The following is a 23204-nucleotide window of genomic DNA, read 5'->3' on the forward strand; positions in this document are numbered from 1 at the left end:
AATCATACATTACCCCAATGCCATTTTAAATGCTGATAACTCTCTAGTATACATAGTTTGATGCGCCAACACTATTTTAATTGTTTCAAAAATCATTAAATTAGTCTTATTTCATACCAGTTTTAGTTAAGATATAATTTTATCTTATTATACTGGTAAGGGCAAACTTGTAAATAAATTGATCGTTATGCCAGTGCGAACCTTTTATTATAAAAACCAACATCATTATGCATGACCATCATTATCGCAGGATGACAGACCAGACACCCACAGCGAAAACCATAAGTCCCCTCTGAGACAACTTCTGTAGGATCAATATGTCAAGAATGAGTTAAGTCCCTCTACGATGAGATATAATAGAGCGAGTGTTTGTTATATTATATTATAGCACTACTTATAAGTTAATGGATTGATTGATTTTGTACACTAATTGATACCGGGTAGTTGGATATCTGGATTGAGTGAAACAAACATGCATGTCATGTCATAAACCAGCATTTATATATACATACTTTCCAAATGATTTCACATTTGAAAGTGATGGTAACCATTACATTCCAGGATAAGTCCATAGATAAAACAAAGCAATTTCTATTCAATAACAATCTCTTATGTCTTATCCCATGGAGAAACAAAAGCTACATCCATTTGCATACACATTATATTCAAAACTCACATTATGATTGTTTCAATCATCTAAGAGGGCTTGGCGCTGGCAAAGTTATACAAGTACATCGCTAAAAACTTCTCAAACACTTGAGGATTGTAATCCCATAACTTCGGGGGCCCGTACTTGCGCTTCGAGTGTAGCCAAGGCTTGCACAAAGTCTTTCTTATGAGGTGATTGGCTGAGTCGGACCAGACAAAGATTTTGATGCCGTTGTCAGACGTGAAGTCAAGGGTATTGAGCTGCACCACGAGAAAGTTGAAGGTGAGAGGGGAACAGTTGATATTCAAGATGGTCACTGGCTCCTTGAGGACACCTGCACTGGACTGAAAATGGGCAATGTCGTCACAGATAAATCTACACAGGCTAATCAGGGACATTACTTTCCAATTTTACCAAATATGAAACAAATAAAGACACATACTTTTATTCAAAACATTTATAACACTATTTTCATCAACAAAACACAAGGATGGTCCTGTTGAAGACTGTCTGAGTACTGAGTACTTGATAAGTACAAACCTGAAAAACCAAACAAATTTTATATACATATCATTACTATGTGAGTTACAAAGGGCTTTCTTAATCCTGCGTACTGAATCTGTGCCGCTTAAAACACTCTTTATGCTTTTTCTTGTTTTACTCCTACTAAATTTCAAGCTTAACTTACTCATCATGTAGTAGCTGTAAACATTCAATAAAGCTTGAGGTAAAAAAATGCCTTCTAGTGACAAGAAAGTTCCACTATATATATATAAGGAAAATGTAAGGAAAACTGGTGTCCATGTCTTTCAACTGACTGGATCCCATTTCAAACTGGGCCTAAATATCATTAGATAAAATCTTCTGAGCAAGTTTCATGATGATTGGATTAAAAAAATATAACTTCTTAAAGAGTACTTTAAATATTTTGCAATTGCCATGTAAAGAAAATTGCCCTTTTCTCCATGGCCTCCATGCTTTGTCATTTGGGAAATCAGCTCAGAAAATCAAAAGAAAAACAAGAGCTGTCACCATAGGATGACATATGCCCCCTATATACGCTTTGATAGAAGTTATGAAGGCTATATCTAAGTTCAAGGTGAAGGTCACAGGGTTAAAAAATTGAATATGGAAAGGCCTTGTAAATATACACATGCATACCAAATATGAAGGTTATATCTCAAGGGACATAGAAGTTATGATCAATTTTCGAAACCTAAACGCAGATTTCGAAACCTAAATGCGGACCCTTATTTCAAGGTCAAGGTCACAGGGGTTAAAATTGTGTGCGTATGGAAAGGCCTTGTCCTAATACACATGCATACCAAATTTGAAGGTTATATCTCAAGGGACATAGAATTTATGAGCATTTTTTGAAACCTTAGTTCAAGATCAAGGTCACAGGGGTAAAAAAATGTGTGCGTAAAACTATGAAAAGGCTTTGTCCATATACACATGCATACCAAATATGAAGGTTATATCTCAAGGGACATAGACCATATGAGCATTTTTCGAAACCTAAACTCACAGTGTGACGGAAAGACAGACGGACAGTCCGATCCAATATAAGGCATATTCATGAAGATTGTAAAAACAGTGACTTCTAAAGTGTTAAAATAACTTTCAATAATTCGATCCAGTGACCTCATTTTATACCTTGCCTGGCCCAGAGTCAAACTCTGCCGAGAAAGGATGGGGACAAATATTCTGACAAAGTTTATGAAGATTTGTAATAAACTAGGTGCAGATCGCTCATCTAGTTTTCTTTTTAAAGGTTAAGGGACCTTTCTCAATTTCAATCACAAAGGAAGGAGGGGTGGAGTGGAGGGGGTGTATAGTGTGGGTGTGGTGGTCATTTATTAGATGATCTTTAAGAAAAAAATAAAAAAATGGGGGGGGGATTCGGTTGGGGGGGGCTTAGGGGATGGTTTGGCCGGAGTCTATTGTGGTATGTCAGGTAAGAGTAGTTTTGTCAAAGTATCAATCAAATCTAATCATAAATAAAGAAATTATGGCAATTTTAGCAAAATTTAATAATTTGACCTTGAGAGTCAAGGTCATTCGAAGGTCAAGGTAAAACTCAACTTGCCAGGTACAGTAACCTCATGATAGCATGAAAGTATTTGTGAAGTTTGAAAGCAATAGCCTTGATACTTAAGAAATAAAGTGGATCGAAACACAAAATTTAACCATATATTTAAAGTTACTAAGTCAAAAAAGGGCCATAATTCGGTAAAAATGACAACCAGAATTATGCAACTTGTCCTTTTACTGTACCCTTATGATAGTTTGCGAGTGTTCCAAGTATGAAAGCAATATCTATGATACTTTAGGGGTAAAGTAGCTTTGATACTTAAGGAATAAAATGGACCTAAACACAAAACTAAACCAAAATTTTCAATTTTCTAAGTATAGAAAGGGCACATAATTCTGTCAAAATGCACACCAGAGTTATCTAACTTTGCCTGCCCAGTATAAGTGATAGTAAGTAAGTGTAGCAAGTTTGAATGATATAGCATTGATACTTTCTGAGAAAAGTGGACCTAAACGCAAAACCGGACGCCGACGCCAAGGTGATGACAATAGCTCATTTTTTATTTTTTTAAAAATAGACGAGCTAAAAATAACAGAACCAGCCACTGTGTATAAATGCAAGTTTGATGAATACATACTTGCCTCCTCCTTACTACTGCAATGAAGTTGTAAAAAGATCTTCCTCTGATTCCTTCTCTACTGCTCTCTGCAAAATAAAACAAGGTCTCAAGAATACAACAGTTCTTTGAAGATCACCTGACATAATATGCATCTACCAATTATTAAATGCAGTGCTTTATTAAATTTCAAATCAAAGAGGTCATTTTGGCATAGTGAATATGGTGTCCATCTGGCAAGGGGAAGGTTTGATCCCTGCTATGGGAGCATTTGCTAGTTCTCCTCACAGACACCAAGTAATGGTTCCACCCAGGAAACAGACTTTTAAGTGTATGAGTCTTTAAAGAAAATCATTGTATTCATGCTAAATAAATAAAAATACACGAGGCTTTGACAGTATTGCACATAATTCAGGATTCCCCACCTTTTGGTTAAAAACCCTTATCAATTGAAACATGCACCTTCCTTTCACACTGCTCTTTATCTGTCCACTTCTTAAATGTTTCATAATGAAATAAACTATCCAATAAGCAGAACAATACTAACATACACAGATAAAGGTGACTCCTGATGCAGCCAGACAAAGAGTTACCACAATTTGTACGCTCAGGTAAGCTAAAAATTAGTCCAACATATTTTGGGGTTGATGTTCCTTCAGTCCACAACTTTGCTTATAATCGGGCCATGATGGCCCTGAGGTGACCATCTGCATTCAAGGTGCATTGTCTAAGGCTTAATGTAGTGACCTCCTTTTTACCACACTTTACCCATATTCAAAATAATATATAGCTAAAACTATATGAATATTTATGCGAATAATTAGGGATTACAGTGTCCAATATTCAGATGCTGGGCAGCAGATAAGATTTCATGTCAATATGTTTTCACTACAAGCTTTGTAAACAGAGAAGTTTTTTTCTCTGATAACTTTTTGTCAATAAGTTTTTGGCAATTAGATAAAAACTTACATATTTTCTCATATGCAGCCATGTGTTTGGTACTATAATTGAGCTTTATTATCTTGTCCTTTAAAGAGTATTGCATGATCCAGCCCTTGCCCATACTGTTTTAATATGACCGTTCATATCAATGTTGCACGCAAGGCGCACTTTTTGATCACCACATGTGCGATTTAAACTGAGGGTATACCCTTCACCTTTCGGGATGGTTATGGTCACTTAAGGAATTGTAAATTTTTCGGCGCACATTCTGATAATGGAAGTATCCTAGCCAAACAGATCGAAACGGAACAACATGTACAATTAAAAATCGATCGCAATTAGTTTTGACCCCTTTTCATAACTGTTTTATGTACAATTGATTTTTAATAATGGTATTATGGCAAATTCAATTGTAAAAAAACCAAGAGCTGTCTCCATCGGAAGACATATGCCCCCAAAACACGCTTGTTTGAAAGCTAAACGCAGATTTTGAAACCTAAATGCGGACCCTAAGTTCAAGGTCAAAGGGGCCAAAATTTGTGTGAGTATGGAAAGGCCTTGTCCATATACACATGCATACCAAATATGCAGGTTACATCAGAAGCAACATAGAAGTTTTGAGCATTTTCGAGCAGAATAAAAGAACAAAGATCTTACAGGCAGTGGAAACTGTCGGTGCATTGCTTCTAAACTGAATGTCAGGACATCGACCTGTTCCTGGAGAGATATGTTTACTCTTGCATGTCTTATATCATGACCACAAAAGAACTTAAAAAGCTGAAATGATATTGATTAAACACTTAAACATATTTATAAGTAAAGATACATGCAGACTGTACCTCTTGTTAAAGCACTCAGAAAGGCCTGAATTATTCTTATCAAATCATATTTTTACACAAGACCCAACACTATCTTTTTTTATGTTCCAAAGTTCTTAAAATGCTCAAATAAACTTGAACTTACCGGTATATTTTAACAAACTATATTAACTTTATTGAAGTCAAAAGTGTCTATAAGAGATTTTTAAGCCATTTATAATAACTTTTGTTCTTGAGGCAGCAGCAAAACTAAAAAAGCTCTATTTCACCATAAAGAGTCCCCTTACATACAAAACTTACTTTACAATGAATTTGCAAGCTATTTAAATTAGGAGTTAAGTTTCATTGATAGAAATCTGACTTTTGTTCCTTAGGTTTGGCTCTAGCCATATATATATAATAAACTGCCCCACCCTCTGACAGCCATGCTTTTCAACAACCTGGAACCTTGAGACAAATGTTCCAAGAATGATTTCATTAGGAATGGGCAAAAAATGTGCCTTCAATCGTCTCAAATTTCGAATACTGACAACATATACGCACAGCGCCCCATAAACGACTGTCAAAAAAGCTCATCACGGACAAAGCGAGCTACAACTAAAACATTTATCTTAATATTATTCCTAATGTTACTCTACAGGCTACTTTATTGACTTCATTGAATAAATATTGTATTCCTATGATTGCACAATCATTTAAGCTGCACTTTCCTCAAAATCTACAATATACCAGCTTAAAAGATTACTTGAGTTTAGCATGGCAAAGCTTTTTGTTTTTGTTCATCACTTAACAAGAAATTCTCTATTAAATAATGAACGAAGAAACTTGATTTTACCTTTATTTTCTCGATTGCGTTTTTTTGTACAGCTTTCAGCCTGTAAAAATAAAAGAATTTATGTACACTTCAATATAGGCCATTATAGTGATTTTCATCAATATACACAATAGACATGTTCGGCATACTATACTGTCCAACCATCCTCAAACTTATTAGTTTTAACAATTTTTTTTATAAAACCTATTGACATACTTTTTTGCTTAAGTGACTAAGATTTAAAATAGGCAAAGAAATTATTTGGACAAGTCTGTTGGACCAAGTTCATAAGATATGTCAATAAATGTGGCCTCAACTTTGTGCACACAGTACAAGATAATTATGCTCTATAGACCTTTCATTATTATTTAAAGCTGATCACAAACTCATCATATTCAAATCTGTTAGAACAAATATTCTGGGCATAGTTGCTAAAAATTGTAACGGCCATTTAATCTAACAACAATTAATTTTTGCATCAATATATTGACTTAAATGTTAAGACTTTAATATATGTGTTAATTGAAATCAATTTGTAGTCTGAAAAAATTGAAGATGTTTGATAATGATATTACTCTTAATAAATTTTATTTGGGTTTTAAGTTTACAGACTGTATACCTTAACTGCATGGCCTTTAAGTGCTTACCAACCTTATTGAATTTTCAGTTTTGACAAAAGTGTGAATTCTAAATGTGTTTTTCTATATCCATGTTCCCTTGCATCCATGTTTTTTTTACAAAAGGACTGGAAACAGCAGAGCTAAGAATGACTTCAAGCATGTTCTATAGCAATTTATGGAGAATTAGTTTGACCCCTTTTCCATGGAAGCAAACCATTTTTCAACAGTGTCATTTCATCATAAGAACAAATGTTAAGAACAAGTTTTATAAAAATAGGGCAACATACAAGCACAAATCACATGTATTACAAGCCTTTTCAAGATGCCTGTGACACAAGTAGACCAATGTTTTTTGTGTACCAAAAAAGACATAACTTGAAATAACAAGAGATGGGTTTGTAAGAAACACAATGCCCCCTTTTGCGCTGCTTTGAAGCCATATATTTGACCTTTTACCTTTCACCACTCTGTGCATCTCTATGAGATACACATGCATGCCAAATAACAAGTTGCTTTCTTCAATATTGCAAAAGTTATGTCCAAGTTTAAAGTTCTGACGCTGATTTGAAGCCATATACTTGAACTTTGACTTTGAAGGATGACCTTGACCTTTTATCACTCAAAATTGCGCAGCTCCATGAGATACACATGCATGCCAAATATCAAGATAAATATCAAGATGCTATCTTCAATATTGGAAAAGTTTTTCATTATTGCAAAAATTTAAACAAGGTAAAAGTTTGTAAACAGAATGACAGACAGGCCAAAAACAATATACCCCGGATCATTGGATCCGGGGACATAAAAAAGCTAACACCTGTGTGACACTCTCCATATGAAAGTGAGGGGATTATGGGGTGAGTGGTATGATAAAATATTGCTAAGACTCAGACATTTTACAGCCGAAAACTAATTACAATTTGAACATGGTTGTTGTATGAACACATCATTTTGGTATAGTTTGTTTATAATCCAAGCCAGGTGTTGCTAGGCAATAGCTAGTAATTTATTTTGAATTATACAATACAGTAATTTCACTGCTTCCATTATTTTAGCATTCTGGTTTAAAGAAGTTGGTAATAAATTCTTTTGACATTAACAATATTATTGACAGATAAACAAAGCAGTGTCTATATTCTGCCCAAGACAATTGAGGGAATGCAAAAATTAAGGCTAGTATAGTACATACTTTTCAGGTGTGCTGCTGGTAGCTGAAAAAAACAAAAGTACAAATATAAAATCAATTTCCTGACACAGTAAATATCTATACATATAGTACATATAATGGCCACGCATGTTCACAACACATGTACTTACAAAAATGCATCTGAGTGCCTTTCTATTTTGACAGGCTTGAAGAGATGTTGACAAAATGTAATTTCTTAACCATGTAGGATCCTTGAAACTCTATGATACTTTTCTTACATGTACTTTGTTATAAAAGCTAAAACTTTAATATCCCTTGTTACATTAAAGTTCCACTACGTTTTTCTAAAAAACATGTTGATGGTGATATGTTGTTAAATTTGTTAATATTTACACACTAAATTAAGTTCATTTTAAGATCAGCACAAGTAAATTTTTGGTCAGGACATTAAGATAAATTAACTGGACAAATGAATGTACAAGTTAATGTTTAGCCACATTAATGCAATCAGGCTAATTATGCAACTAGTCCGAGATATTATGCCAATAAACAATGATTGGGTTACATAATGAACTGATTTAAACAGTTTGCATTATTGAGTAGACATCATTCTCATAGAAGCCACCTACACGACTAGTGTCACATTTGTTCTCATAACATACCCAGTTTTTTTTTAACTGACATATAGGAAGATTTTCTAGAGAAAAGTTTGATCTTCGACCTCTGTGTGACCTTGACCTTTGAGGTAAGAAGTGGGGTGAAACATCATGCCCTCATGGAGGTCAACTGCGGTAAGTTGTTTAAAATTGCATGAGAAATTACTAATTTTAGTTTTTAAAGCCACTAGTAGTGTACGTGGCTTCAATGAGAATGATGTCTACTCAAGAATGCAAACAGTTTAAATGTACATCTGCTGTATTTCATTATTGTTTATTTTCTAAGACATGCAATCTTTCTACTTCCTATTAATAGTGTAATAAAAGTAGCTGCAGAAATACAGATTTAAATTTGTAAACTGTTAATTAAAGTGCCTTCATAACTGTCAATAGAAAAATGAAACGTTTGGGTTACTTTGTATTCATACCTAATGTGTTTGCACATGGCGTGGACGTAGTCACTGGGGCAAACGAATCCTCCTCCACGTCTGAAATGAGCATAATCAATTTGCAAAATGAGCTCCTCCTTTGGAGCATGAAAACCATTTGTGTAACATATCTAAGGCATGCACATAGAATGCAGAGTTCCTGATTATTTTTTCCCATATCTAATATTCAGTAGCAGATAATGTATTTGTTTAAAGAAGCCTTTTCAGAGATTTTGGCATTTTTTAACTTATTCATTAAATGCTTTATATCGATAAATGTAAACATTGGATCGTAAAAGCTCCAGTAAAAAAATCAAGATAAAATTAAAAAAAGGAAAAGAACATTGCCCGGACCAGGTTTCGAACCAGTGACCCCTGGAGTCCTGCCAGAGTCCTGAAGTAAAAACCCTTTAGCCTACTGAGCTATTCCGCCGAGTACATATACTTGAAGTATTTTATACATTATATAAGCAATCTTCGTAGTTTCACAAAATTTAACGACAAAAACAGAACTCTCCAAATTATTCAATCGTTTCGCGTTGCAACACTTTATAATTTTTAGGTTTTAAAATCGTCAAAAGATGCATATAATGGCTATATTAGACCATGGTAAATGTTCAGTATTACTGTTTCCTCACAAATATCATAACTAAAACGAAAATTTGCGAATCTGAAACAACTTTTTTCAATTTTGTCAATTTACCAAAGCGTGAAAAGATCCCTTTAAGATTTACACCATTTAAAAACAAAATTCTCCAAGAGTCAAATCACAGAAATAAGTGAAATTTGTAACATTTTTCACAGGGGACAAAAATACAAAAACTATGACTGCACCAAATTGCTGCAGTCGCTCTCTGAAAAGGGGGTTTAATGCATGTGAGCATATGTTGTCCCAGATTCTCTAGTGCAGCCTGCACAGGCTAATCAGGGACCACACTCACTGCTTTAATGATATTGTTTGTTTAAAGAAATCTCTTAGCAAAATTCTTGTTTAACCTGACAAAACAGAACTACCATCTGAAAGACTCAGTGATTCCAATGCACCTCACAAATGTTATTTGTTGCAAGTGTATAATGATATATATTCTTTAAAAGGTAGTTACCTTGCATATCTGTTGCGCATGGAGTCAAAGTGATATATCTTCCATCTGTGTGGGATTAGAAAATAAACTGGTTATCTAGAGATGCCACAGTAGATAAACAGAATCACAATCTACATTTCCTTAGCAGCCAAATGTTAAAATATTGTATCATTGAAATGCGTTGTTGGAAAAGAGGCTAGTCTGAGAAATGGACATCTTCATATCATACAGAACCATGCATTCAAAATTGTGTAAAAATGGTACATTTTTAAAATGTCTGAATGTTTTGTTGGAAAGTTGCTTCTATGGTGTCCATGGTAAATCTCTTCACATTTGACAGTGGAGAGTTGAATGAGGATTATTGGCAACTCTATCAGTTCCCCATCTCAATGGATATAAGACCATTATTAATAAGTAAATATGTATTCATTAAAAATGTGGCCACATGTGGCCACTGGGATGTGACTAATTTTGACACAAGAAGCATGACTTGAGATAAGTTTGTTGATTTCCTCTAGTTGATGCTAAATAGTACATATGAAATTGTTTTGCTTCTCAGTTTCAAACAAACGGATATTCCCAAAAAATCTTATCAAAGAAAAAAAACTAATGATCCCTTAAGCAAGTTTTAACTTGTGGATCATTATTTGAACAATATTAGTACAAGTGTTCTTGATGCTTCTGCATCCACAATGTTTAATACTTTGAACCAAGAGTTTTAAATGTTTGCCCCCCATTGGCACAATTTGAACACATTTTTAGATAAGTATAATACCATATTACATGCAAAAAATGAAATTTCGTTACAAATGCTTTAATGAAAAAAACTGTGTTTGCCACATGACCTCTTTAACCAACAATCATGAATCTAGAAGACTACTAGAGGGCCATTCCATCAGAATCTGCCCAGCATTTCATTATTAGTTCCTATAAAAAAAAGTAGATGTAAGCTATGTACACATACCCATTATTTTTAGGTTATTGTTTAGAGCCTGTTCAGCTTCTTCTTTTGATGAGAATTTAACTAAAGCTCTCCCGCTTTTTTTCCTTCTGTTGTAGTTTACGTCAGAAATACATATTGGGCTAAAAAACTGAAAAACATAGTATAATGCAAGGATGTCAATAATAAGATTGGAAACAATTCAACAAAGCTTACACAAAAAATGTGTAACACTAAGCTATTGAAAATAATTGATTGCCTGCCAAAAATTGCATCAAATTTAATGTAATGATAATAACTTTGTTTCATTGATTGTAAGAAATACATTTACTTATGTCTATGTTCGAAAGGTGCTAATGCAAATGTAATATATACTTTACAGGTGCACACATACATTCCTTATATCCTTGTGTGTGGCTTTACCGGGTAAGCACCTCATCTCCACTGTAACTGAAATGAGAATGATCTGACGTGATAATCATATCACTAAAGGCACTGCAGTTGTTTGCAATTGTTTGATGCAAACTTCAGTCTTCAAAACCAAACAACAACCACAGTGTGTTGAAGAAATGCATAAATAAAGTGAAATCATTTCAAAGTTTTTGTTACTGAACACATATTTTTTAAACAATAGTATTACTCCAAAGAAGAAAATCAGCTGAGAGGAGAAAACAATCAAAAGGTCAATTTGCACAAATCGGCAGGTTATTATTATTTTGTATTTATTTCCTTGTCATGTACTTCTATGATGTTTAGTTTTTGTATAAAATTTTGAATTTGGTGTATTTAGTTAAGTTTAAACCTATTTATTTAAGCTCGATTTCATCAAAAGCCTATGGCTTATTCAAATGCTCTTTAGTCCATTTCCTGGGACTAAAAACCAGCACTTGCTGTCTTTGGAGAAGATCCAAAAAATGCTCTGACAGTGGGGATCGAACCTGGGACCTCCCGATTGCTAGGTGGACACCATATCCACTACACCAAGGCGACCTCATAATGGTGCATTTAATTATTGTTTGCCCATTTTAAGACATGCAACATATCAAATTTGTATGAATAGTCATTTATTCTTAGAAGTTGCAGAAATATATGTATATATATAAATATACATAAATTACTATTGTTACTTGATAATCGTGAATAGAATGAATTAGGCAAATATTTTCTGTGCTCATTCTTGGTTGTATGTTTAACATGATATTATTGTATCTATTTCCCTAGATTCCTGCATAAACAACTACCATATTTGTCATCATATTAATTAATATTTTAATCACAATAACAAACAAATATTTTCTATTGATTCATAAGGGTCAATGCCAGGCAAATATTTGCAAGGTAAACTTTATCTATAATAGCTGTTTTGGTTTTAACTTCCTTATTATTTTTTAAAATAACTGATGACATGCAAGTGTGGTACTTTCTTTACCTTCTTCGTTTTTAAATGATGGTGGTGTTGCAATAGGTGTTGCTGAAATGAGAATGATCATGGGTGATGAATACTATAGACAGTATTTGATATAATGGAACAATAAGAGGATAATGAGCTCTATTAAGATACTAGTGACTAGAAGGAACTAGACCATTTTGAGACAGATGATTTAAAGCACTTCATGACACATACATATTAAATTTCTTGGCACACTGATATATCAAGTTGCTATCTTCAATATTGCAAAAGTTATAGCAAATGTTAAAGTTGGGACAAACAAACAAACCAACAGAGGGCAAAAACAATATGTCCCCCACTATAGTGGTGGGGGACATAAAAAGAAGTATTCCAATGGCTAATATGTGAATGTTTAACTGCATTTTTAATTGATATTATAATGTACTACATTATTATATTGTTACTTAAAACACTTAATAAACCAACTAATGCCTGTAATGGAAAAGTTTGGCATTTTTTCTTGGGATTTTTTTTTTGGAACACATTTTACTTCTTGCCATGGAAAAACAGCCTGTTAGGGCACTGACCTTCAACAGCTCCTGGGCCACTTTTAATGTAAATTGTGGCTGCCCGTCCTTCATTTCTAAAACTAAGAAATAATTAAAATAAAAAAATTGATGGCAAAAAAAGAACATAATGTGCATACAGTAAATGTAAAAAAATATAACAAAATAATATAAGGTGCACAAACAAACACCAATCCCCTTAGCTGTTGTTTGAAGCCACACAGCAGAAATTCAAGATTGATCTTCTTTTCAGGTACCAAACATCTGACACTTAATGTTTTTCATAGTTGAAATATAGACACATTATTAAAAAAACACTTCCATAACAACATAGCTCCTTACTACTGAATGACTGAAAACTGTATTTAAGCAGTCTATCTTAATTATTGTGTTCATCTGGCATGAGCAGGTTGTGCTCAGTTGGGCTAATAAAATGTGCATAATTTATCTATACCTTCTACAGCATGTCTTATGAATGCATACCTCAGTCCGCTCTCTTCTTAATTTCAATCTTAATAATGCAACAGTTGACTCCATTATTGTAACTGAAACAAAAACAAGGGCTGTTTGTAAAACATGCATGCCCCCCATATGGGCTGTCCATTGTAGTGGCAGCCATTGTGTGAATACGATTTTTGTCACTGTAACCTTGACCTTTGACCTAGTGACCTGAAAATCAATAGGGGTCATCTGCGAGTCTCGATCAATGTACCTATGAAGTGTCATGATCCTAGGCAAAAGCGTTCTTGAGTTATCATCCAAAAATCATTTTACTATTTTGGGTCACCATGACCTTGACCTTTGACCTAGTGACCTCAAAATCAATAGGGGTCATCTGCGAGTCATGATCAATGTACCTATGAAGTTTCCTAATCGTAGCCATTAGCGTTCTTGAGTTATCATCCGGAAACCATTTTACTATTTCAGGTCACCGTGACCTTGACCTTTGATATAGTGACCTGAAAATCAATAGGGGTCATCTGCGAGTCATGATCAATCTACCTATCAAGTTTCATTATCCTAGGCCTAAGCGTTCTTGAGTTATCATCCGGAAACCATTTTACTATTTCAGGTCACTGTGACCTTGACCTTTGACCCAGTGACCTCAAAATCGAAAGGGGTCATCTGCCAGTCATGATCAATGTACCTATGAAGTTTCATGATCCTAGGCCAAAGTGTTCTTAAGATATCATCCGGAAACCATTTTTACTATTTCGGGTCACCGTGACCTTGACCTTTGACCTAGTGACCTGAAAATCAATAGGGGTCATCTGCCAGCCATTATCAATCTACCTACAAAGTTTCATGATCCTAGGCATAAGCGTTCTTAAGTTATCATCCGGAAACCATTTTACTATTTCGGGTCACTGTGACCTTGACCTTTGACCTAGTGACCTCAAAATCAATAGGGGTCATCTGCGACTCATGATCAATCTACCTATCAAGTTTCATGATCCTAGGCCTAAGCGTTCTTGAGTTATCATCCGGAAACCATTTTACTATTTCGGGTCACCGTGACCTTTGACCTAGTGACCGCAAAATCAAAAGGGGTCATCTGCGAGTCATGATCAATGTACCTAAGAAGTTTCATGATCCAAGGCCCAAGCGGTCTTGAGTTATCATCTGGAAACCACCTGGTGGAAGGACTGACAGACCGACATGTGCAAAGCAATAAACCCCCTCTTCTTCGAAGGGGGGCATAAAAATAGGACAGGAGAGAAAATTGTATCATTTATTTATGCCATCACTCCAAGTTGCTGACACTGATGTTAACATTCTTTAGTGTCATGTAACCCTATTTTGTCCTTGGTCTTTTCCTTCAAAATAAATATGATTCAAATTAACAAAATGTTTTCTAACAAAACACTCAAACAACATGATATTATTGTCAAAATGTCACTAAATTAAATAAAATACCATACATAATATTGAATACAGTATAAATAGTAAGACTTCAACCTCTACAATTAATTAAGTATGCTGAAAGAAATAATAATGATTTCAAAAAGGCATTAATATTAACAGATTGAGAGAAAAGATACAAACAAATCAGGGAAGCTTGGATGCAATCTTAAAATTGGTCTCATCCTTACGAAATATCTAACATTCAAATAGTTTTGCCTTTATTTTGATTCAAAAACTATCCCAAAACAAGAAATGTGTTTGCCAGAAACTGCCCCCCTTTGATTTATTAAATAAAAAAAATTATCATCTGGCAGTTTCAAATAATTATCTCCCTTTAAAGCTAATTACTTCCCTTGGATTTGTTTTTTGACCTTTGACCTTGAAGGATGACCTTGACCTTTCACCACTCGAAATGTGCAACTCTATAAGATACACATGCATGCCAAATATGAAGTTGCTATGTTCAATATTGCAAAAGTTATCCCAAAATGTTACAGTTGGGGCAAACAAACAAACAAACCAACGGATAGGGCAAAAACAATATGTCCCCCACTACAGTGGTGGGGGACATAAAAAATTTTTTTTTATCAATTGTGTTGAAATTGTTTAAAATCAGCAAAATATAGTTCATTAGTGGCCAAATATACTAAGCCAGAAGCTAACTGCCTATCTAGTAGTATGCGTTAGACTTTACTTGCCAACAAAAGCCCACTGACCTTAAATGTAGCAGACTTTAGGTTGACGTTGCTTCCCTTTGGGGTGAGGGTGCACTTGAGGCGTATGAACACGGTCATTGGCATCGCCTCCTCTCGACAGCGAGGAGAGAGCACTTCCTGTATTTCTTCATGGTCGCACGCGTGTGCGTAGTTGTAGATGCTCTGACCAATCAGCTCAATCTGCAGGAAAAGTAGATACAATGTCTTATAACTCAAGCAAGTGTGTTAAGGGATACAACCGCACAGGGACAACCCTTTCCGCTTTTATGATATATTTTGTTTAAAGAAAGTCTTTTCTTAGCAAAAATCAAGTTTAGACGGAAAGTGTTGTCCCTGATTAGCCTGTGCAGACTGCACAGGCTAATCTGGGACGACACTTTACGCACATGCATTAAACCCCCTTTTCAAAGAGCACGGCCCACATAACAGTTACAGTACCTGTTGCAGGCCAAAGATGATCTGCAATCCCCTCAGAGACGTAGATCAGATCTCCATCTTTAGAAAGGATCACCAGGAAACCGAGAGCCTTTGGGTACAGCGAGTCCAGCTTCAACTCCAGCTCATCATCCAGAACCTTTACAAAACGGGCGAGAAATGGGATCATACGCAGTCAGGGCATCAAGAACTGTGCGCTCAATTATTCCACAAACTATGGTTGCATACTATATAACAATCACGACACCATGATTGCAATTATTATTGTCTTACAGTCATAAATTGTCAGTTAATTGCAGACAAAACATGGTTGTCATTTTAATTTAAAAGAAGCAATTTTCATATTAACCTCAGCAATTTAGCAATGTTTTATCAGGATCCTATTATGTAATATTAGAATAAGCAACAATCTCAGGCCATGACAAACAATGATTTCAAAAGATTATTTTGATTGGCCACAGGTTACAACCGTTCCAAACTTATAACCTGTGACACAGAATGAGGGAGATGACCAAAACAAAGAAATATATCAGGGCCGTGCTCTGTGAAAATGGGGTTTAATGCATATGCCTAAAATGTCGTCTCAGATAAGCCTGTGCAATCCGCACAGGCTAATCAGTGGTGAAAATTTCCACCTAACTAGATTTGTGCTAAGAAGAGAAAATATCATAAAAGCGGAAAGTGTCGTCCCTGATTAGCCTGTATGGACTGCACAAGCTAATCAGGGATGACACTTTATGCACATGCATTAAACCCCCTTTTCATAGAGCACGGCCCATAAAAGTTTACCACACAATCATTTTGGGCCAACCAAGAATTTTGAACATCTGAATAAGTCTAAGTTCAAAGGATTATCAATATCAAGGTTAGATGATGTAAAATCAAGATATGTAACATCCATCCTAGTATCAAAGCTTTGTAGTCAGCAGTATTAATATAAGACTTAACTAGTGACCTCAAAATCAATAGGGGTCATCTGCGAGTCATGATCAATCTACCCATGAAGTTTCATGATCCTAGGCATATGCGTTCTTGAGTTATCATCCGAAAACCATTTTACTATTTCGGGTCACCGTGACCTTGAGCTTTGACCTAGTGACTTCAAAATCAATAGGGGTCATCTGCGAGTCATGATCAATGTACCTATGAAGTTTCATGATCCTAGGAGTATGCGTTCTTGAGTTATCATCCAAAAATCATTTTACTATTCCGGGTCACCATGACCTTGACCTTTGACCTAGTGACCTCAAAATCAATAGGGATCATCTGCAAGTCTTGATCAATCTACCAATGAAGTTTCATGATCCTAGGCGTATGCGTTCTTGAGTTATCACCCCGGAAACCATTTTACTATCATGGGTCACCGTGACCTTGACCTTTGACATAGTGACCTCAAAATCAATAGGGGTCATCTGCGAGTCATGATCAATCTACCTATGAAGTTTCATGATTCTAGGCGTATGCGCTCTTGAGTTATCATCCGGAAACCATTTTACTATTTCGGGTCACTGTGACCTTGACCTTTGACATAGTGACTTCAAAATCAATAGGGGTCATCTGCAAATCATGATCAATGTTCCTATTAAGTTTCACCATCCTAGGCCCAAGCGTTCTTGAGTTATCATCCGGAAACCACCTGGTGGACGGACCGACAGACCGACCGACCGACATGTTCAAAGCAATATACCCCCTCTTCTTCGAAGGGGGGCATAACAAATAAAGACACAATCTTGCATTCAAAACATTTATAACACTATTTTCATCTTATAACAAAAGGATGGTCCTGTTGAAGACTGTGACCCTCTTCATAGGTACAATCCTGAACAAGGGACAAAATTGTCACAAAACCAGGTTTTCATTGTGAAAAAAAAAATCTGATAAAGGGAGAAAACTCAAACTGAACATTTGAAATGAACAAACAAAATTAACCCCCTTTGTAAGTTTGTTTAAAAAAAAAAAAATCTATTTTTAGTTGTGGCGACCTTGACATTGGAGTTATTGACGTGATTCTTTCGTGCGACACACCGTACCATGATGGTGAACAAATGTGCCAAATGATTTTAAAAGCCAGCCAGCCCGCATTCGCCAATCTAATAACCAGTTTTTTCCTTCGGAAAACCTGGTTAAAAAACAAACATATACATATCATTACTTTGTGAGTTATTAAGGGCTTTCTTAATCCTGCGTACTGAATCTGTGCCGCTTAAAACACTCTTTATGCTTTTTCTTGTTTTACTACTACTAAATTTCAAGCTAAACTGACTCATAATGTAGTAGCTGTAGACATTCAATAAAGCTTGAGGTAAGCAAAAATGCCTTCTAGTGACAAGAAAGTTCCACTATAGCAATATAAGGAAAATTTAAGGAAAACTGGTGGCCATGTTTTTCAACTGACTGGATCCCATTTCAAGAGTAATTCAAATATTTCGCAATTGCCATTTAAAGAAAATTGCCCTTTTCTCCATGGCCTCCATGCTTTGTAATGGACCATTAGCATTTTGGAAATCAGCTAAGAAAATCAAAAGAAAAACAAGAGCTGTCACCATAGGATGACATATGCCCCCTATATACGCTTTGATAGAAGTTATGAAGGTTATGTTATATCTAAGTTCAAGGTGAAGGTCACAGGGTACATTTTTAAAATGTTTGTTGGAAAGTTGCTTCTTTGGTGCCCATGGTAAATCTCTCCACATTTGACAGTGGAGAGTTGAATGAGGATTATTGGCAACTCTATCAGTTCCCCATCTCAATGGATATAAGACCATTATTAATGAGTAAATATGTATTCATTAAAAATGTGGCCACATGTGGCCACTGGGATGTGACTAATTTTGACACAAGAAGCATGACTTGAGATAAGTTTGTTGATTTCCTCTAGTTGATGCTAAATAGTACATATGAAATTGTTTTGCTTCTCAGTTTCAAACAAACCGATATTCCCAAAAAATCTTATCAAAGAAAAAAAACTTATGATCCCTTAAGCAAGTTTTAACTTGTGGATCATTATTTGAACAATATTAGTACAAGTGTTCTTGATGCTTCTGCATCCACAATGTTTAATACTTTGAACCAAGAGTTTTAAATGTTTGCCCCCCATTGGCACAATTTGAACACATTCTTAGATAAGTATAATACCATGGTACATGCAAAATATGAAATTTCGTTACAAATGCTTTAATGAAAACAAGAGCACCGCCTTGCGGGTGCAGACCGCTCATCTATTTTCTTTTTAAAGGTGAAGGGACTCTCATTTTCAATCACAAAGGAGGGAGGGGTGGAGTGAAGAGCGGTGCATTGTGTGGGGGTGTGGACATTTATTACATTTTCTTCCAAAAATGCGAAAAAAAAATGAAAAAAAAAATCGGGGGGGGGGGGGGGGGGGGGGGGGATTCTTGGGTGCGATGGTTGGACGGTATTTCAAACATAAAATAATAAAAATAAATATTTGTGTTTTTTAACCGTTTCATAAACAAAAATGGGGGGGGGGGTGAGGTGGGGGGGGTATAGAGTGAGGGTGTGGTGGTAATTTGTGAGATGATCTTAAAAAAAAAAAAAATAGGGGGGGGGGATTCGGGTGGGGGGAGGGGGGGTGGGGGGGGGATTCTTGGGTGCGATGGTTGGACGGTATTTCAAACATAAAATAATCAAAATAAATAGTTTTGTTTTTTAACCGTTTAAAAAAAAAATTGGGGAGGGGGTGGGGTGGGGGGGGGTATAGTGTGAGGGTGTGGTGGTCATTTGTGAGATGATCTTAAAAAAAAAAAAAAAAAAAAAAAAAAAAAAAATAGGGGGGGGGGGGTTGGGGGGGGGGGGGGTGGGCACGGGCGATGGTTTGGGTGGAGTCTATTTTGGTATGTCAGGTAAGAGTACTTTTGTCAAAGTATCAATCAAATCTAATCATAAATAAAGAAGTTATGGCAATTTTAGAGAAATTTTATAATTTGACCTTGAGAGTCAAGGTCATTCAAAGGTCAAGGTAAAATTCAACTTGCCAGGTACAGTAACCTCATGATAGCATGAAAGTATTTGAAGTTTGAAAGCAATAGCCTTAATACTTAAGAAGTAAAGTGGATCGAAACACAAAATTTAACCATATATTCAAAGTTACTAAGTCAAAAAAGGGCCATAATTCCGTAAAAATGACATCCAGAGTTATGCAACTTGTCCTTTTACTGTACCCTTATGATAGTTTGCGAGTGTTCCAAGTATGATAGCAATATCTATGATACTTTAGGGGTAAAGTGGACCAAAACACAAAACTTAACCAAACTTTCAATTTTCTAAGTATAAAGGGCCCATAATTCCGTCCAAATGCCAGTCAGAGTTACATAACTTTGCCTGCACAGTCCCCTTACGGTAGTTAGTAAGTGTTGCAAGTATGAAAGCAATAGCTTTGATACTTAAGGAATAAAATGGACCTTAACACAAAACTTAACCAAAATTTTCAATTTTCTAAGTATAAAAAGGGCACATAATTCTGTCAAAATGCACGCCAGAGTTATCTAACTTTGCGTGCCCAGTCCCCTCATGATAGTAAGTAAGTGTACCAAGTTTGAATGCAATAGCATTGATACTTTCTGAAAAAAGTGGACCTAAACGCAAAACTTAACCAAAATTTTCAATTTTCTAAGTATAAAAACAACACTTTTTATTCAATTTATAATAATCAATTTAATAATTACATTAAAAAATATAATTGTATTATTGCCAATAAATACATGTTTATACAATATATTACAATAAAATAACTTACCAAAAACTTGAAAGTCACAAGCAACCAAGTAGTCTTTCACACAGGAATGATCTGAAACACATCCACATTTTATATTTCTCTGACAACAATCATGTTTTTATCAGCCAATCAAATTTTAGCAAAATAAAATATCATTTACTGCCCATATTGGCAAAGTGATTCTCATTATTGTAAAAAAATGTGCAGCTCCATGAGATACACATGCATGCCAAATATCAAGTTGCTATCTTCAATATTGCAAAAGTATTCATAAAATTAGCGATTTGGGCCACATATTTTTGACCTCTGACCTTGAAGGATGACCTTGACCTTTCACCACTCAAAATGTGCAGCTCCATGAGATACACATGCATGCCAAATATCAAGTTGCTATCTTCAATATTGCAAAAGTACTCATAAAATGAGCGATTTTGGCCACATATATTTGACATCTGACCTTGAAGGATGACCTTGACCTTGACCTTTCACCACTCAAAATGTGCAGCTCCATTAGATACACATGCATGCCAAATATCAAGTTGCTATCTTCAATATTGAAATACTGCAAAAGTGTACATTAAATGAGCAATTTTGACCCATATATTTGACCTTTGACCTTGAAGGATGACCTTGACCTTTCACCACTCAAAATGTGCAGCTCCATGAGATACATATGCATGCCAAATATCAAGTTGCTATCTTCAATATTGCAAAAGTTATTGCAAATGTTAAACTTGGCGCAAACCAACCAACCAACCAACAGACCAACAGACAGGGCAAAAACAATATGTCCCCCACTACTATAGTGGGGGACATAAAAACTGTTATGTTTTTTTTTTTAACAAAAGAGATGTAAGCCGTAAGATTACAATGTTTCAATAAAGTAATTATGTATTTTGTATGTGGCTCCCCAGAAACCTCATGAAATAAATGTTCTCAGTATTGGATTCAATTTAAACTACATGTATCTGACATTAGTTTACAGAATACAGATTGATAAAATGCAAACACTCATGCTTTTGTATGAACATATGAACTTATTCCAGGATTTTCAAGGATAAATCATGTTTTGTGATAATACGATATATATCTTGTAACAACTTGCATTAATTTACCATTTGATAATATTGAATACAAAATGTAAGAAGTGATTTCTGCCCATTCAGTTACTACAACTGTTACTTGAATAAACTGTCCAGTAATCAGATAACAACATAGCATTCTAGTCCATGAAAGTGCATGCCATTTAACATCCACACTAGTGTTTTTCCCAGGAGGAAATATATAGGGGCATGGTGTAGTACATTCAAATAGGGCATTTTAACATGCAGTTTAGGCAAAAAAAGTGCAAAATGTTCCCTGAAAACCTGCCTTTGGGAGGAACATTTAAAAGCATCAGTGGCGGTTGTGGGGAAAACATAAAAATTAAAACAGCACATTTAAGTGTATTTGATTTTGGACAGAATATTTTAATGTCATTAATACGTTTAGCTGCTATCTTATAGCTTATATCTTATAGAATTAACTAACTCGGAAAATTAACTGAGAACTGGCCACCTCCATACTCCAATATAGACTAGGTTAAACAGAGTGCAATGCAACCTAGGCAAAAACCAGTAAGTAGCCCTCAATATTCTTTCCGGATCGACCAGGTGTATACGTGTCTTTTACAGCCCTAAATTGAAAATTGTTTTTTTATTTATTTCACTTGGTTAAATGGGGTTTTTAATAGATAAATTGTGCTTTTTATCTTTTCTTACTTCTCATTTGGATTATTTTTATGTGGATTTAATGGACTTTTGTTTTATTTGTTAAGGTAAGCAATGCTTTCTTTTTATTGAACAATAGTTTATTTCTACTATGCTGGGTGTTTTCAGGCGCATAACCGAGCACATGCAAAACGTGTTCTTCGTATGCTTTACGAGATCGTGCAAAGCGTGTTCTTCTAACACATTGACAGAGTGTTTATCATTTGCAATTGTGTGCAATAATGATTTTAACATTCCATATGACAATCTAATTGAGTTGTTGTTTTTTTAAAATCTGTTTTGAATTAAACTTTTGTTTAATTTTATATGATCTACGGCAGTGGTATTATACATACAATTCAACTGACTTTCTCTTTTACAGTTATTACTGAGAGAATGTTAATTATTTTTCATTATGGAAAATAATGATTTTATGTGCGGTATGATAATCTGGTCTATGACCAGTTTATTGTTGTTCCCTACCGGTTTCACCGGAGGGGACTTATGGTTTTCGCTCTGTGCGTCTGTGAGTCTGTCTGTCACACTTTTCTGGATCCTGCGATAACTTTAAAAGTTCTTAATATTTTTTCATGAAACTTGCAACATGGATAGATGGCAATATGGACATTCTGCACGTCATTTCATTTTGTTCCTACGTCAAAAACCAAAAAAAAAAATCTGAAAATGGTGGAATTTCTGACAATGGTGGAGCCGGTAGAGGACCATATTGCTTGACATAAGCCTTGTTTATTATTATTTTCCCTCTATCTAACAAACAATAACAAATGGCTATGTGTAAGTATTGCAAGTTAAATTAGACAGATATTATGCTTTTTTGTAGACAATTTTGGCTTTTACAATATGCTGCTTTCCAATTACCTGCCACTTGATTCATTGAGTTTTCCATCAATTCTATTTTTAAAAACGCTGCATCGTGATCATTTGGCATGTTAAATGTATATGTT

At 35.1% G+C, this 23204-nt stretch overlaps 2 protein-coding genes across 3 annotated transcripts in view; both read right to left on the reverse strand.

Moving 5' to 3' along the window:
- The window catches only part of LOC127873261 (uncharacterized), a 57522-nt gene that overhangs the window by 23690 nt on the left and 10628 nt on the right, over nucleotides 1-23204 (reverse strand). The window lies entirely within an intron of this gene.
- On the reverse strand, nucleotides 855-21334 carry LOC127873313 (uncharacterized). Its single transcript, XM_052417123.1, has 15 exons — nucleotides 20513-21334; nucleotides 15763-15898; nucleotides 15325-15504; nucleotides 13187-13248; nucleotides 12725-12786; nucleotides 12177-12218; nucleotides 11142-11197; nucleotides 10772-10898; nucleotides 9829-9873; nucleotides 8726-8785; nucleotides 7684-7705; nucleotides 5896-5935; nucleotides 4900-4959; nucleotides 3322-3389; nucleotides 855-993 (listed from the first exon to the last, which is right to left on the reverse strand). Exons 7-14 carry the CDS (start codon nucleotides 11184-11186, stop codon nucleotides 3336-3338), a joined length of 453 nt encoding a protein of 150 aa, XP_052273083.1. The 5' UTR covers nucleotides 11187-11197; nucleotides 12177-12218; nucleotides 12725-12786; nucleotides 13187-13248; nucleotides 15325-15504; nucleotides 15763-15898; nucleotides 20513-21334; the 3' UTR covers nucleotides 855-993; nucleotides 3322-3335.

The sequence above is a fragment of the Dreissena polymorpha genome, chromosome 1 (genome assembly GCF_020536995.1).
Source record: "Dreissena polymorpha isolate Duluth1 chromosome 1, UMN_Dpol_1.0, whole genome shotgun sequence".
Taxonomy (NCBI): domain Eukaryota; kingdom Metazoa; phylum Mollusca; class Bivalvia; order Myida; family Dreissenidae; genus Dreissena; species Dreissena polymorpha.